Raw genomic sequence first — 16,697 nt, 5'->3', positions numbered from 1 at the left:
ATCTTTCATTTTAGTGCCATTAGCCAATTTAATGACACAATAACTAGGTTGTGAAGTATGAATTAAATTTTTGGTTGAGTTACTACATTTTGCATTGTGATTTCCCATAAAACAAACAGTTGTGATAGTTGTACTTACAGTTTATAGAATTTTAAAGGGAGGGGTCATGAACTGAGAAACCAAAATTCCCTTGATCTTTTGACATATAAGAGATCATTGTACTATAAAAAACATCCTGTAAGTTTCAGAACTCAAAACTTTGTCATTAGTCTAAAAACAGTTTATATTGAAGCCAATCTGCCAAAACGACAGCTTGTGGAATGTTCTACTCTATGATGTAATAGTGTGGATAAGCACCGCCTACACCGAAGTAGATCAACGCCTGCTTCGACATCACTGCCTGTTTAGCCCCGCCCACCGATTCGTGCATGTAGTGTTTACTAGAGAGGCGAACACGTAGGTCTACGCAGAAACCAAATGATAAAGATGCAGTGCTAAATTGTGGAAAAACAGTGTTTGTGTTGCTTTCCTTCTGATCCCAACGTTAGGAAAGAGTTAACTTTATTTTTAATGAAGATCCAGATTGCGTCAGTAAGAACTTGGTCCTTTGTTCACTTCATTTTACGGTGGATTTGTTTACAAACAAGGCACAATTCGACGCAGGATTTTCAAAAAGATTGAATCTAAAAGACGATGCTGTGTTGACTAAATTGGATCCGACAGTAACGTTGCAATACAAGTGAGAGTAACTGACTTATTTATGTGTTTTGACCTAAATCACAGCAGCGTTTATCTGAGGAATGTACGCTGTCAAACATACACAACTATTAGCCAAACATAGCGCTTACTTATGAGTCTACAATCAACCACACCTTTTCAAACAGAGCGTTCTGATGAGGGGGGTTAAAAACAGGACAGAAAATAGCGTATTACTTCTAAATTATGGTTTTTGATTTGAAAATCTTGATAACATTATAAGTGGACCTCAGAGAACAGTACAAAATAAAAAGCAAAGGCAGTTCATGACCACTTTAAGACTGTTCCAACAAAAAACAAAAAAACAAAAAAAATGAGCTAAAGCAATCGAGAAAAACTGTAACTGGTAGTGACCTTTTTCTAAAATGATCTACTAGAAATTCCCATTGAGAGCAGAATATTAATATCAAATAAAACCTGTCAACTGCACATATTGTCCTCCTGGTGTGAATAAGTTATTTCACAACATATTTCTAAATGTATGCTGTGATTTTCTGCCAATCTGCTACAGTATATTACACATTTCTTTATACATTACCCAATAAAATATCACCTCCTCCAAAAATCCGTCTTGTAATGAGACAAACGGATGGTTACTCCTTCTCTTGAGACCCTGTAAACTAAGTGAGCTAATACTGTAGACATTTGTGAGCAGTAAGGTACATGTTCAGACAGCCTGTGTAAGCCTACCATATTCAGGGACCTGCCCTGTGCCTCTCTTGAGCAGCAGGCGAACTCTACGGCCACCTGATTTGATGAGCTCAATGGCCCGAGCGTGGGTCATATCCCTCGTGCTCTCCCCATTTATTTCAATGATCTGATCACCAACCTGCAAAACAGACAAAATATGATTTGAAAAAGTGTTTTTGATGGAAAATCCATTCTGAGCAAACAGCCTATTCTCCAGAATGTTTATCTAACATTCAGATACCTAAGATTGCGAAGACAGATGTGCAAATGCACGTACAGAACAGCAGTAATTATTTTCTGACAGCTTTGAATTGCACCCTCTCTGGTTTTAATGATAAAATTAATATGACTATCATTTATTAAGGATAATTATTCAGTAGGATCAATACAGGTCCATAAATCATGTCGGCTGTTTCGGTTAAGCACTAATCAGCATTAGCAGTCATGAATGAGATCGAGTACTAATTAATTTCAGAATTAACATAGCTGGATGAATGAATCATGGGTACAAGGTTCCTATGAGCTACAATACTGATGTTCTTCATCAACTGCAAGGAAGGTGTACGACTATTGAGGATAATGAGGGACTGGTTAATTGCCTTTCTTTGATACAAAGGAAGCCTGTATGATCAATATTACTACAATTAGTTGCCCACCAACCAATTTTTTTTTTCCATCATTTGTTTTATCTCTTATTTCTAGCAGCAGTTGTGTCTCTGAATTCATCTTCATTAAAGCACAGCCATCCAAGTGCCACTTGTGTAGCAAATCCACTGCCTTTAACAATACCTTTCAAGAAAATTACTGTCAGACTGTCAGACCATTTGCTGTGAGCAATATTCCTGTTAGTATTCATAATATGTAGGTCTCATTTGTGTGTGTGTGTGGGCTAAGATAGTTTTGTGTAATAAAAAGATTATAGATTTTTTTGCCTATTTATTTGTTAAATATCTCTCAGTTACCCTGTCGAACAAACACATTTTTTTTTGTTGTTTTTCTATGTTCCCATGCAGATGGATGTACAGTATCTCACCACTTTTTCAGTGTCTTATTCTGACAAGATTTTTAAAGTGTTATGTTAAAAGTAGTTGAAAATAAAGTTATTACTTTCTGTTGTGCTCTTTCTTAATTTTATATAACAATGCATAATATGTTTTTATTGCAGTAGCCTAATAATAGTTTGCCATTATTAAAGAAAACATAACATAAAAAATATTAATTATAAACATATAAAAAAAAATATAAAAAAATATTGAGGATTAATTCCAAATCTTGGTTATCAGAGGAAAATATGGCTGTAAAAAAAAGGTAGCAGTTTTCACATCCTTAATAAATACTATCTTATACTACGGGGCGTTGAATTCTTGAATCTGATTGGCTGACGAACGTTCTATGGTGTGCAATTATTTTCAGGGAAACGCATGACTAACGTAGTTCTAGGCAGCTCTTGACCGCATTACATGACCATATCACTTCTCCAAATGATTTCTGTTATTTCAAAGGTCTTACAACAGCAAAATAACCAAAACCCACAACGACACTGACCAAACAAATAAATATAGTAAATAAAAGGATAAAAATGACAGATCATGTCCATGTTTTTGCCACAAAATTACGCTTTATTATGTACGGAAAGCACATACTCTATCTCTCCCGCTCTCTCTCTCCCTCACAGACCGCACATACGTAACAGTTACAGTTTGCACACACACTAGCATACATCGCGCTAATGTTGTTAGCGCTACTCTGACGATTTTATCAGTAAACAACTTAAAAACTACATGACTTCTCACAAGCCAGGTAACAACAACGGCGCTGTTCGTGAAGGAAAGGAACTAAGTTTCACTATAAATAGAGACATTGCTGCCGATCACTATTGAGAGACGCACAGAGGTAATCTTTCTCTCTCTCTCATAACTTACTTATTAACTGTATTAACTGCATTAATCTGTTATCAACGGCTCAAGCCTCCGTTACTAAATGTTTAAAATGACGTTTTGGAATTAGCAATGGAGGCGGTGGCTGAGATGCGGAAGAAATAATCCTACTCACAATAGCGATTTAAGTAGAAATACCGGATGGATGCCTTGAAATATATCATCTGATCGATGTCTTGAGGTGTGGCAACCGTAGTACAAGCGGAATAATTGACTTCGGTCCGTTGGATTATTAGAAAAATAATGCACCACCTCGAGTGTGCATTATTTTTCTAAGAATCCAACGGCCCGTTGTCAATTATTCCTTACATATTCTCCCTTAACACACAAACAAATAATGTAGACAAAGGTTGTATAATTATGAAAATATTGGCACCACTAAAACAGGAAAAGCGTATACTGATGCTGAGCATGTAGGTGCATTGAACATGCCTTGTGTCTGTGGACTAATTGGCCAGGGGCTGGGGAAAAAGAATGAGCCAATTATAGTAACAAATGGAGAATTCCTCTCAAATGGTCTGGATAATGTGTAAGTCTGGGCAGGTCGCTGCCAGTGACGGGCGGCAAGTTTTTTTATGACTCATTAAGATCTTGTTTGAATGAGGGGCAGAGAGCAGTATGACCCTCAACTCTCTCATTACTGACAAGGAGTGTCTCGTTTTTTTGTTCCTACACTATGTATGCCGGTTCCTCTGACCTCTGGGGTGGAGAGTGTTAGTAAAAGCATCACAGCTAGCAGCTTCAGCAGCTCTCTTGTGTTTTTGGTGTATCTAGAGGGCATGTGTGGAAATGTGCAGCAGCAGCAGTGTCTTCTGGGGGCTGTACAACTTCATGCTTAATGGACTTTTTAAATACCACGGGTCTGTTCCACCACAAACTAATTATAGATTCAAAAGGCATTTTGTGCTGTGGATATATTCATGTCACAAAAGAAGACAGAATGATGTTATTGTCAGAACTGAGGCTCTTGAATGGAAGGGAACGGTCACTGTGTGTGATCTGCAGGTAACTGACTAAATATGAAAGGCTGTAATGAGAGGTAGAATATCCTAAGGGGACTGTTTTATTCACATTAGCCATGACAGCTTCATTACTGATATGAGCTGAATAAGCAACAGAACAGCAGCAGAACATGGGCGGATGGATAGATAGATAGACATATAGAAAAACAGATGATGGCTGGATGGATAGATATATAGACAAACAGAGATAGACAGACGATGGATGGATGGACAGGCCAATAGACAGAGAGAGAGAGAGAAATACAGATGATAAATGGATGGACAGAAGGACAGGCAGACAGACAGAGAGACATACAGATGATGGATGGATGGATGGAAGGACAGGCAGACAGACAGAGAGAGAGACATACAGATGATGGATGGATGGATGGAAAGACAGGCAGACAGACAGAGAGAGAGACATACAGATGATGGATGGATGGATGGAAAGACAGGCAGACAGACAGAGAGAGAGACATACAGATGATGGATGGATGGATGGAAGGACAGGCAGACAGACAGAGAGAGAGACATACAGATGATGGATGGATGGATGGAAAGACAGGCAGACAGACAGATGATGGATGGACAGAAGTACAGGCAGACAGACAGAGAGACATACAGATGATGGATGGACGGATGGAAAGAAAGGCAGACAGACAGTCAGATGATGGATGGATGGATGGATGGAAGGACGGACGGATGGAAGGACAGGCAGAAAGACAGAGAGACATGCAGATGATGGATGGATGGAAGGACAGGCAGACAGACAGATGATGGATGGATTGACGGAAGGACAGGCAGACAGAGAGAGACATACAGATGATGGATGGATGGAACGAAAGGCAGACAGACAGTCAGATGATGGATGGAAGGACGGATGGAAGGACGGACGGAAGGACAGGCAGAAAGACAGACAGATGATGGATGGATGGATGGAAGGATGGACGGAAGGACAGGCAGACAGACAGACAGATGATGGATGGATGGAACGACGGACGGACGGAAGGACAGGCAGGCAGACAGACAGATGATGGATGGATGGATGGAAGGATGGACAGACAGGCAGACAGACAGTCAGATGATGGATGGATGGATGGACGGACGGACAGGCAGACAGACAGTCAGATGATGGATGGATGGAAGGACGGACGGACGGACAGAAGGACAGGCAGAAAGACAGACAGATGATGGATGGATAAATGAAAAGATGGATGGATGGATGGACGGAGGGACAGGCAGACAGACAGAAAGGCAGACGGATGATGGATGGAAAGAAAGATGATAGATAGATATATAGATAGAGCTCACCCTCATTCTTCCATTGCGTATTGCTGGTCCATCTTCAGCCAATCGCAGAACGAACAGATCCATCTTATACTCGCGGCCTCCACGGATACTAAAGCCAAAACCTTTCATACCCTTTTCCAGCTCAACCGTGAAGAAATCAAAATCCTGCAAGCACACGTAAACATATTATGGACATTTTATGGACATGCATAATACATACTTTATGGAAATTAACTGTCAGTGCCACATAGGCATTTCAGTGATGAATTATGATATCAGCGTGCATTTCTACTCCAGTGTTCGAGTGAATACAGAGTGGCAGCAGAGCTACCTGTGGCATCCTGTAGTCCGGTAAGGGGAATGTGCGAGGGTCAGTGGACAGCTGCCTGTAGTCCAGCAGTGGGGGGTGTCTGTAATCGAGCGTTGGCGGCTGTCGGTAATCTGCTACAGGAGGGTGTCGGTAGTCCACTGGGGGTTGGCGGTAATCAGTGAACGGCTGTCGAATATCGGGTTTTACATCCTGTCTTGCTTTTACCTCTGACCTGTAGCTGAACAACCAAACAGAGCAGAACCAATGGCATTTGGTGATGTTGAATCTATGCAAAAATTTGGAATATACGCAACATCAAGTGAGACTTGGACTACTTCTATGGGGGTTTTATGGCACTTTCTTGTCAAACTTGTCTGCAAAAATGTGGCAATTCAAAATACTAGCTTTTATCAGCAGCAAAAGCTGTAATATATATATACAAGAATGAGGAGATTCTCTCATAATATTTACTCTGTTTACGTCTGTTTTCCAGCGGATGCCGTCAAAACTGACTTACCACTGACGGAGCTACCGCTCTAATGAATTTTAAAGTTTAATGCAGGATAATGTTCTGTTGAAAATGGCAAAGCCTGAGGAGCTCTAGGGTGTATATTGAAACTTGAGTGAGCATGGAGAGGAAGTGAAATCATTGGTCCCTGCAGGGTATATAAATGATTAAAAACTGTTTTAAAGAGCCATGTAGGTAAATTATTCAGTTCTGTAAGAGATAAGTGATTTTACGCAAGAACCTAATAGTGAGAGAGAGTCTGTGAGTCAGAGAGGTTCATATTCACTCCATAAATATTGAACTTTTGTAGAGTTTTAAGTTGATTACAAAACAAGTTTGACTTGAATTTATCATTCAAATTATTAGGAATGTACAATATTTCAGATCCATATTGGTTGACAGTAATCTGCAGCAATATATATATGTGTGTGTGTGTGTGTGTGTATATATATATATATATATATATGCATATATATATGTGTGTGTGTGTATATATATATATATATGTGTGTGTGTGTGTGTGTATATATATATATATATATATATATATATAATTCATATATGTATATATGTAATTTTGACTGTGCCTTGCCTGCTGTCATGGCTGTAGATCTGTATTGGCACTGCGGAGGGCTGGGTGGGCGGGTTCTGTTGGGTCACTGAGCTGGGATGATTGGCTGGGCTGGTTTGAGTGATAGGGCTCGGTTGTGCTTCTGAAGTAGGCTGCATTATGGAGCTGGGTTGAGATGCAGAGTTGGGTTGAGGGGTGGAGTTAGGTGGAGGTGCAGTCTGATTCACAGTGCTGGGTTGGCAAACCGGACTGGGCTGGGCCATAGGGCTCTGCTTCTCTGAGCTGCCTGCAGAAGGCGTGCTGTTCGTCTCTGAAAAATGGAGAAAAGACAAAAAGCTAAGCTATTTTCAGAGCTTTTCTTTGTAACACAGGTATTTTTATTACTAAAGTCTAAGGGTTGCATGAGGACAGTTTGTTATTTTACCACTAAATGCACTGAAATAATTATATAACATCGCAAACATGCCCAAAATCTGTGAATGCAATTTGCATGGCACAAGTTTCCATTTTGGAGGCTGATTCTGAGCGCTAGTTCATGAAGTATACAGCATATTTTGTTAAACTACACAGTATTAAAATTTTGAATAAGGCAGAATCTATAATAACCATATGTTATACAGAAAGGAAGCATGTTTGCATGAAAAAGAATGCAAATTAATAGTTAAAGTGTTAGTTCACCCCAAAATGAAAATTACTCACCCTCATGTCGTCAAAACCCATAAAACCTTCGTTCACCATCGGAACACAAATTAAGATATTTTGGATTAAATAAGAGAGCTCTCTGACCCTCCCATAGACAGCAACGCAACTGTAATGCTCGCAGGTCCTGAAACGTAGCAAGGACATCGGTAAAACAGTCCATGTGACGTCAGTGGCTCAACTTCAATTTTGCGAAGCTACGAGAATACTTTTCGTGCGCAAAAATAATGACTTTATTCAACAATTCTTCTGAGGGTCAGAGAGCTCTCTGATTTAATCAAAAACATCTTAATTTGTGTTCTGAAGATGAACGAAGATCTCACGGGTTTGGAACGACATGAGGGTGAGTAATTAATAACAGAATTTCATTTTGGGGTGAACTATCCCTTTAATGTGGATTTCTGGTGGCTTGTGCTGAAATGCTGTATCTTAAACAAGCACTGCAACCATTTGCATTTCAAAAGGATAGTTCACTCAAAATTGAAAATTCTGTCATCATTTATTCACCCTCATTTCATTACAAACCTGTATGACTTTCTTGTGATTTTAAATTGTATTGTTTTTTTTAAAAAAAACATTTGTATTTAATTATTTTAGCACTGACATTTCAGGCATGAACCCCCTCTAGTTTTATCACAAACTACAATTCAGAAAAAACAGTAATAGCATTTTAAATTAAAATAATATAATAATTAAACTAAAAATAATTCAATTATGTTCGAAAACAACTGTACAAGGATAGCTTGTTTGAAATAACTGAGATTATTTACAAAAAAAGTCAGGGGCTCCTTAAAGCTACAGTGCTCCTTAAAGGACACTGCCCCAACCTCTTCCATTGTTCAGAAAAACAGGTAGTCCCGCCCAAACCCACACTATTGGTTGAGCCATTTGACATGTCAGAGCAATATTCAGGAAGTCAACCTATAAATGACTTACTTATAGTTGTCTCTGCACATTAAACTGAGATAAACAGATAAACATTTTAACATCAAAATGACTATTACACATAGTAGCAGAATTAGTGTAGAATCAATATTTGTGCAAGAATCCCTTTCAAGCAGTTCCACAGGCATCAACTCACCCTCCTGAGGGATGATCCTGAGTGTGACGCTGAGTCCCGCGTCCTTGATCAGTTTTACGATGTCAGCATGCGGCATGTTGACGATAGACTGATTGTTGACGGCCAATATGCGATCTCCAACCTTGAGCTTCCCACAGTGGTCTGCAGGACTTCCCTCAATGATCCGGCCGATCTTATGAGGCACGACTGACAACACACACGCACAAATAGTTTTTACGTAATCCATCGAGAGAGCTCTCTATCTGCACTCTGTCCTTTCCTGTTAGTGGATCTGTTTTTATATACGAGCGTAGGAGCTGCATTAGAACGTTGTAACTAGCCTCTTCAGCCCTCAAATAGAAGTGCATCCATTATTAATACACCAGATTATGAGGACATGCTGCACTTTTAAAATCACTATGACCCTTTGGAGCAGCCAATCTGAGTGAGTGAGCTATTACAGTAAAGGAACGTCCCAGATTCAAAATAAGTTGAAGCATGTGAAGTGTACAAAAATAATTTTGTAATCCTTACCAGCAGCAGCCACGGTTTCAGGCCTGTTCAGAGAACTGATAATAACGAATCCGAACCCTTCGCTCTCCTTGCGCTGGATGGTGACATCACTAGGCTGCAGATTCTGATTGGCTACAGTGTCTGGTGGGGAGGAGCCTGTGGTAGATGGGGCGGAGTTTTGAGAGGGGGCAGAGTTGTTACAGAACATTCTGGAGTTGAAGTCACTCCTGGGGGAACTGTGCTGGGTCGATCCAGGACTGCGGCCGTTCTCTGGACAGGGTTCACCTGAAGATAACAGAGCGAGAAAGAAAATGACTCTGAAATAAAAGGAACATGGTTACATACTGTATACTTGATTCTAATTGGTTAATCATTGCATTCATTGCACAGTCAAATATTTCTGTATTATGACCACTAAACTGGATATTTAAGGAGTTCGTGAGTTTATTGAGAAAGAAGTTTTGACTTTTGAAAGTTAAAATGCTTTTATATAGTATATAACCATTCACAAGTTTGGGCAAGATTTTATTTTATTGATGATTGATTGATTGAAAAATGTATGCTTTCATACTGCAAAGACATTAAATTGTTCAAAACTTACAGTAACAACATTTACAAAAATTTCTAATTCAAATAAATGCTGCTCTTTTGAACTTTCTATTAAGAAGTATCCTGAAAAAAAGTATCACAGTTTCCACAAAAACATTAAGCAGCACAGCTGTTTTCAACATTGATAATAATAAGAAATGTTTCTTGAGCACCAAATCAGCATTTTAGAATTATTTCTGAAAAATCTATTAGGCTATTTTGAATTGTAATCATATTTCAAAATATTACTACAATAAGTATTATAATTATGATTAATATTCACTCATATTCATCACTTTTTTCAGGATTTTCTATCACCTTTCAGGATTTTCTATCACCATTTCAGGTATCAACTACGATTAACACAAGTTTGTGTGAGTAAGTAAGAAAGAAAGAGTCTATAGTATGGGGTTTGGCTGAAGCTGATCTGAAGTCCTTCTGTGATCAAACGGTAAGCCAAAAAAGCCAGCAGCCAGACATTTCCTGAACCGCTCCACTGAGATGCAAAGGGGGAGAAACGATTGTCCAGGGAAGATAAGAATGAGAGGATGAGTCAGACAGCGGGAAGGATGAGGGAGGCAGAGCTTGAGAGGACACAAAATCTGAGCCTCAGCTACACCAAGAATTATTAGACAGAGTGGACGAGAGAGAGAGAGAGAGAGAGTGAGAGGACACATGATAAGCAGCAGAGGTACAGTATAACAGAGCCTGCTTCATTACCTCCATCACCTTCATTACCTCCTTTATATAACAAGAATATATATACTCTGCAACAATCTATAATTGCTGTAACTGTCAGGAAATAACAAGCTTTAGCCTTTAAAGGTTGTTTCTTCAACTTCAGGAAGATTTATGTCCCAAGGGTTTATTACTATTAAAGAAATGTCAGTTTTTTTTCTCTTTTGATATATGAACATCATATTAAAACCGCACTGGAAACTTTGTATCATACTGCCATCATCTATTTTTGTTATTTTCCAAAAGTGTTTCATGTTTCATATTTTATTGCTTTACTCTTGTCCTAGACCCAGACTTTTAATCTTAAACTATGAAAATCCATTTTGAAAATATTATTACATGCTTAGAACTATGACAAGCTAAAAAAGCTGAAATAAATATGAACTATTTCATTATTTATTATATGACAATGAAAATACAAATGTTCTTCAATTGGTGTCATTTCAACCACAACAAACAATTTTGATCCTAATAAAGTGATCAAATATCACATATTTGTTCAGATTTAACAAATAAATAGTCAAATGTGTTTTGCTATCTTGCTTGCGTGGTGTAAAAATTTTTTCCCCCCGACTTTTAATATTATGATTGCGTGTCATATCCAGTCAAGCTGTAATATTTGTAATATTATGCAGAAATTTTGTTGTTTAACTGTGTTTTTAGGATACATATAATGTAGCAATAAAATTAGCCTAGCAAGACAAAGAAGGTGGCCACTTTCATTTCCACCACATTGCTATAAAACACAATAGATATGTCTCTATATTAAAAAAAATGTACATTCATTGTTGGACAATAGCTATGTTTCCATCCAAAGATTCAAATTTAACTTATGCACAAAACTGGAATATCGCATTAAACATTTGCGAATAAAGCACCGTTCCATCCAACGAGTTAAAGAGAACAAAATCATCTCTTCCTGATAAACTGGCATTAAGTATCACCAAGAAAAGTAGGAGAAGCCACTTAATATAATAATTTTCATATATAATAAATTAGTTGCACCTCAGAGCGAGCAGACAAAATACAATAAATGCTGTAATGCAATAATTGCTTTCAGAGGTGGATGCTGCTGTTTGGGAACGCAGTAGTGTAAGACAATTATACAGAAATACTTTGACAGACTTTGCTCAGGCATTTCAGAATAACCACAACATTTCAGATGCTGTGCAACGAGATCGGTCACATTATTTTTTTGATGCACATGGTGGAATTTATTCGGTAGTTTATGTGCATTTTTTCTTAACAGATAAAAAGTATATTCTACTCAATAGTCATTTTTAGAATTTATGCGCATCTTGGTGTTTCCATCCAGCTTTTTTTTAATGTGATATTCCAAAATGCGCATAAAAACAGGTGGATGGAAACATAGCTATTGTTGGAAGACAAATGAAATAAACATCAGCCATTTCTCACCTGTGGGCTGAATTCTCCGTCGTACAGTGAGTTTAACCTGCCCAGTCCGGGCCGCCCCATGCATGAGGTCAATAACGTAACGGTGGGGTTTTCCAGCCACAGGGATCCCATCGACTGACATCAGCTCATCTCCTGGCCGGAGACGCCCGTCTTTATCTGCTGGGCTCTTCTCGATGATTGCACCAATCAGGATCTGTACATGCATTGCACTGTTACTACAGACTCTCTTTAAGCTGTGTACAGAAGCTAAAGTGGATGAACAGACGCGTTATCATGTTAGCAAATGGCAGTGCGCTCTGGTTTAGGAAGCGTGTGGTTAGTTCTAGAGTACGAGCCTTCTCCTGAGCCTCCGGACTCACAGGCTGTCCTGGTTCCTCTCCGCCCAGGATCCTAAAGCCGAAACCGGACTTCTGTCTGCGCAAGTGCACCTCCACCTCCTGGAACTCTGATGCTGTCAAGGAAAGCACACATTTATCTCACAACTTAGTCATTTCTCCAGACTATTCTCATCCTTCAAGTGTAATTTAGCATTCTGGATGACATTTAAGACCCCCATTTCTGTTCATTGAGTACTTAATTCGTAAAATCATTCATTTTATGTTCTTGAACCTGCATTGAGAGGTTCATTCTCAAGGCAGTGAGAATGACAAGTGGCAAAATCTGGCAAAAAATATAACTCTCTCTAGGATTTCACAGAGGTCACAATAGCTGGATTTAAACAAAAAGGATATCAGACTCTCAGACTTTATTTGAAAAAATGTATACTTAGATTTTAGAGATTTTATTGGACTTTTATTTCATGTACCTATGAATGATTTTGGTATGCAAGACACTGTACTTTCTATTTAGACTTTATTTAATTACCATTTCAGAGTAAATGCATAAATACTAAATATTATTTTTTCAGCCTTTGTACAATATATATCAAATATTGTTTGAACAAGTATTGAACAGTTTTTTTGTTTGTTTGTTTTTGGTAGATCTAGTTTTGATGAAAATATCCTTAAAATTCAGTGTAAATGTAATATATATATATTTTTTGTAATTAAATTGCATATGATTTTAGGTGACTAAATGTGATACTACAAAGAAGTCAAACTGCAGCAGGCCAAACTTTATACCAAATATTCCAAAAAAAAAATGTAGAGGTCATAAAACCTGGATATAAAAAATGAATTTCAAACTTTCAGACTTTATTTTATGCAGAACTCCTTCTGTCAGATTGTTTCTGTTTTGGGTGTAGATATATTTACTCACCGGAAGGGTCAACTGGGAGAGCTGCTCGAGGAAGCCCTGGCTCTAAGAAAGGGAGAGATACAAGGACAGCCCATAAATCACTGCTTATATAAACACACACACCTGGAAATATACGAACTACAATATATACATCACCTGGGCCACTAATATAATGCCCAACAGCTACAAAGCAATGAAGATATATGTCTATATACAGTGCCCACAAAAATGCACTAAAAGCACACTTCATTATGACACTTCGTCATTTGATAACAAAATTATGTGAACTAAACAATCACAATTCTGATGGACTTTTATTCAACTGGTGTATTTTCAGTGGATGCATGAAGTCAGTTCTTGATTTTGGGCTTTTAATTATACAATATCTTAGAACTCAAGTTCATCTCCTGGCTCAGAGCATACAGACACTGAGATCAGCATGAGCAGCACATTTCTGCTCGAAAACCAACACACAGCCATGTATTATGCTGTATGTATATCGCATTTAAAGTAGGTGCAAGCTTGAGCCTGATTCTGATTCTGAGAGGGAGTCTGATCTCCAACTGAATCATTCTTGCAACCTCATCTGCATCTCTGCTAGAGCTGGTCGATATTTGCAACCACTATGCTGGTGATATTTAACCAATATATTGTATACAATATTGTGTATATTGTGATGATTTACATGCTTTTCATTCGACTGCAGAAGGCGGCTGGTTTTGTGCCTTCTGCTTGTGGAATGACATAAGAACGACAGCGTTAATATGTTAAGCTCTCGTTTAAACCTCAATTGCATTAGAGTTTGATTCATTTGATTCAGATTAGCTCTTTTGAAATTAATCAGTTCAGCATTAAATCATTTGTGTTCACGGAAGTCTCTGTGAGACATTTTGCATGCTTTGAAATGTTTCAATACAACATACGTAGTTTAATGTTGCTGTTTGTTAAATTACTGTATATAAATGATAAAACAATTTTCTTTGCGTTCAATAAGAACAGCATGGAAAACACGCTTTAAATAGATCAACTCTTAATGACTGATAGTTCCTATGACTGAAAATGTAGCATATAAAACCATTTCAAAGAAAATGCATAAATATCGAAAGATTATTCTTAGCCTTTTTACAATATATATATATATATATATATATATATATATATATATCAAATATTACGGAGCCCCTAAAGGGACATTGGCAAAAAAAAAAAGACTATTGCATACGCACAAGAAACTTTTTTGAGCTCAGGCATTACAGTTTCCGGTTGCATCACTTCTGCCATCTTACTAAGAAGAAAACAAGAGCATGCATGTGCATGAATTAGCCTAATTGTGATCTATTTTGGCCTTCAATACTAAAACATTGTTTCTGTTCTTGCATTCGGACACAGATAAATCATCACTGAACAGCATAAGAACAGCTTTTTCCCTCAGGCTATATTCCACCAGAACAATACATAGCCTAACATCTCAGGACTGTCCATCTGTACATAACTTCTCAAAACTTCTCATCTGTAAAATAGCACATTCATAATTCTTTCTATTTTCTCTATATGTTGTACATAACCTCCTAAAACATTTGCACATTCATAATTCTATTTTATCTATATTTTTATTACCATAGTTATTGTTTTTTAATGCATTGTCTATTCTGTTTATTATTAGCCTTATATTTCATTCTATTACCTTAAATTATATGCATGACTACACTCTCTCTGTACTTTCTATACAATATTTCATTTAAACTGGTTTAACAAGCATTTTAGAAGTAAAATGAAACATTTAATCGTCGCGAAAAGACCGATGCAGATTTCAGATATATATAAACGAGTATTTGTGACCTGTGCTGGCAAAATGAGTCGGAATGCGCACGGACTAATTTTGAGCTATACAGGCAAAAAAAAAAAAAAAAGGGAAAAATGTCAGTTCTGGTCGAATTTGAGGTTTTCACAAAAATGAGTTCATTAAGCCCTCTTCTAGCGATCCCAATGCTCCAAATAGCAATTAAACATCTAAAATGATCTTTATTTGTACGTTTTTTGAGAGGAGTACCTTTTCTATGCTCGCTTCTGGACGACTGCTGCTTCTCACCACATGTTGTAGGTCTATTGTTGCAAAGAGCAGCATTCCAGCTTTGTGAATATTCATATGGAATTCTCAATTACATGAGTCCAAACCAGTTGAAATATGATTTTCAAACCTATACTGATGAAAATAATACGATCGCGCTGACTGACATTTGCAAAGCGAGTGCATAAGACGCGCCTTTCCTCGAGTGCGCGATCTCCCTTATAAAGTACAATTATTGCGTATTGATCTATGCATTACAGTAGATCTTAATATAGATCTGTCTCAATGTTAATCATACATAAAAAGAAAATGCGGAATCACTCGCATGCTCTTGATTAAACTACCGTTTATTTGCATATTTGTTCTTATTTTTTAATAACAAAGATAAAATAAAATAAAAAAGCTATATTGTGATTAATAATATAGTCATTATTATTAAGAAAAGAATTGGAGGAAAATATGCAACGTTGCTTGGTGATTTTGCTTTGTAATCTTTAACTTTAACTTTAACTTCTTTTGAAATTTTGACATTTCTTTCTTTCTGTATTTGCCTGAATGCCTTTATTTCCGTTAAATACAGTTCTTAATACAACATATTTTACTTTTTAAACAGGAATACAATATTTATTACATTTAAACTCCTTTAACAAGCATTTTAGAAGTATTGCCTATTTCCCCACATAAAACTTTAAAAACCAGTTAAATATGTATATAATGGAAAGCGATTATTTATTTTATATATATATATATATATATATATATATATATATATATATATATAAAGTGCAGTCAGTGATTAAAAACTAGCTAATTAATCTAAAATGCTTGTTAAACCAGTTTAAATTAAATATTCATATTTAAACGGTAAAATATGTTGTATTTATACGAGATAGTTTCTTGTGCCCACGTGATAGTTTCTTTTTTTTTTTTTTTTGCCAATGTCCCTTTAGGGGCTCCGTACAAATATTGTTCAAAGAAGTGTTGATTTTCTTTGTTGCAGTGATGAAATGTCCTGATAAATCTTTATCATGTCATATATTTTGATAATTAGCAATGATTTTAGGCAAATGACACATTTACATGATGATAATAAATGGAAAAAAATACTTATTAATTCAAACATATATCAAAAATCACATAAAATATGCATTAACATAAACAGAATGTGTGTCCATGTTGCTAAAACCTAAGTTCCTGAAATACTTGAATATAAGTATTAATTTGATTTTAAAAGTTTCTATTCACCAACTTGACAGAATGCCAAATTTTTACAGCATCTTTGCAACATCAAGTGCATATTCAAACAGCTATAAAAC

At 37.0% G+C, this 16,697-nt stretch overlaps 1 protein-coding gene across 9 annotated transcripts in view; it reads right to left on the bottom strand.

Moving 5' to 3' along the window:
- magi2a (membrane associated guanylate kinase, WW and PDZ domain containing 2a) overlaps positions 1 to 16,697 on the bottom strand; it is a 220,629-nt gene that overhangs the window by 14,817 nt on the left and 189,115 nt on the right. For 7 of the 9 annotated variants that reach the window (XM_058773745.1, XM_058773746.1, XM_058773749.1 and 4 more), the window contains 9 exons: positions 13,335 to 13,376; positions 12,413 to 12,528; positions 12,078 to 12,270; positions 9,357 to 9,620; positions 8,844 to 9,029; positions 7,085 to 7,373; positions 6,006 to 6,222; positions 5,696 to 5,839; positions 1,447 to 1,585 (listed from right to left, as the gene is read on the bottom strand). In XM_058773745.1, the coding sequence (XP_058629728.1) occupies positions 1,447 to 1,585; positions 5,696 to 5,839; positions 6,006 to 6,222; positions 7,085 to 7,373; positions 8,844 to 9,029; positions 9,357 to 9,620; positions 12,078 to 12,270; positions 12,413 to 12,528; positions 13,335 to 13,376 (1,590 nt within the window). The remainder of the gene's footprint in view (positions 1 to 1,446; positions 1,586 to 5,695; positions 5,840 to 6,005; positions 6,223 to 7,084; positions 7,374 to 8,843; positions 9,030 to 9,356; positions 9,621 to 12,077; positions 12,271 to 12,412; positions 12,529 to 13,334; positions 13,377 to 16,697) is intronic. The other 2 variants (XM_058773748.1, XM_058773752.1) reach the window with 1 other exon arrangement.

Source organism: Onychostoma macrolepis, chromosome 04 (assembly GCF_012432095.1).
Source record: "Onychostoma macrolepis isolate SWU-2019 chromosome 04, ASM1243209v1, whole genome shotgun sequence".
Lineage (NCBI taxonomy): Eukaryota > Metazoa > Chordata > Actinopteri > Cypriniformes > Cyprinidae > Onychostoma > Onychostoma macrolepis.
This window is presented reverse-complemented; position numbering and strand designations above follow the sequence as displayed.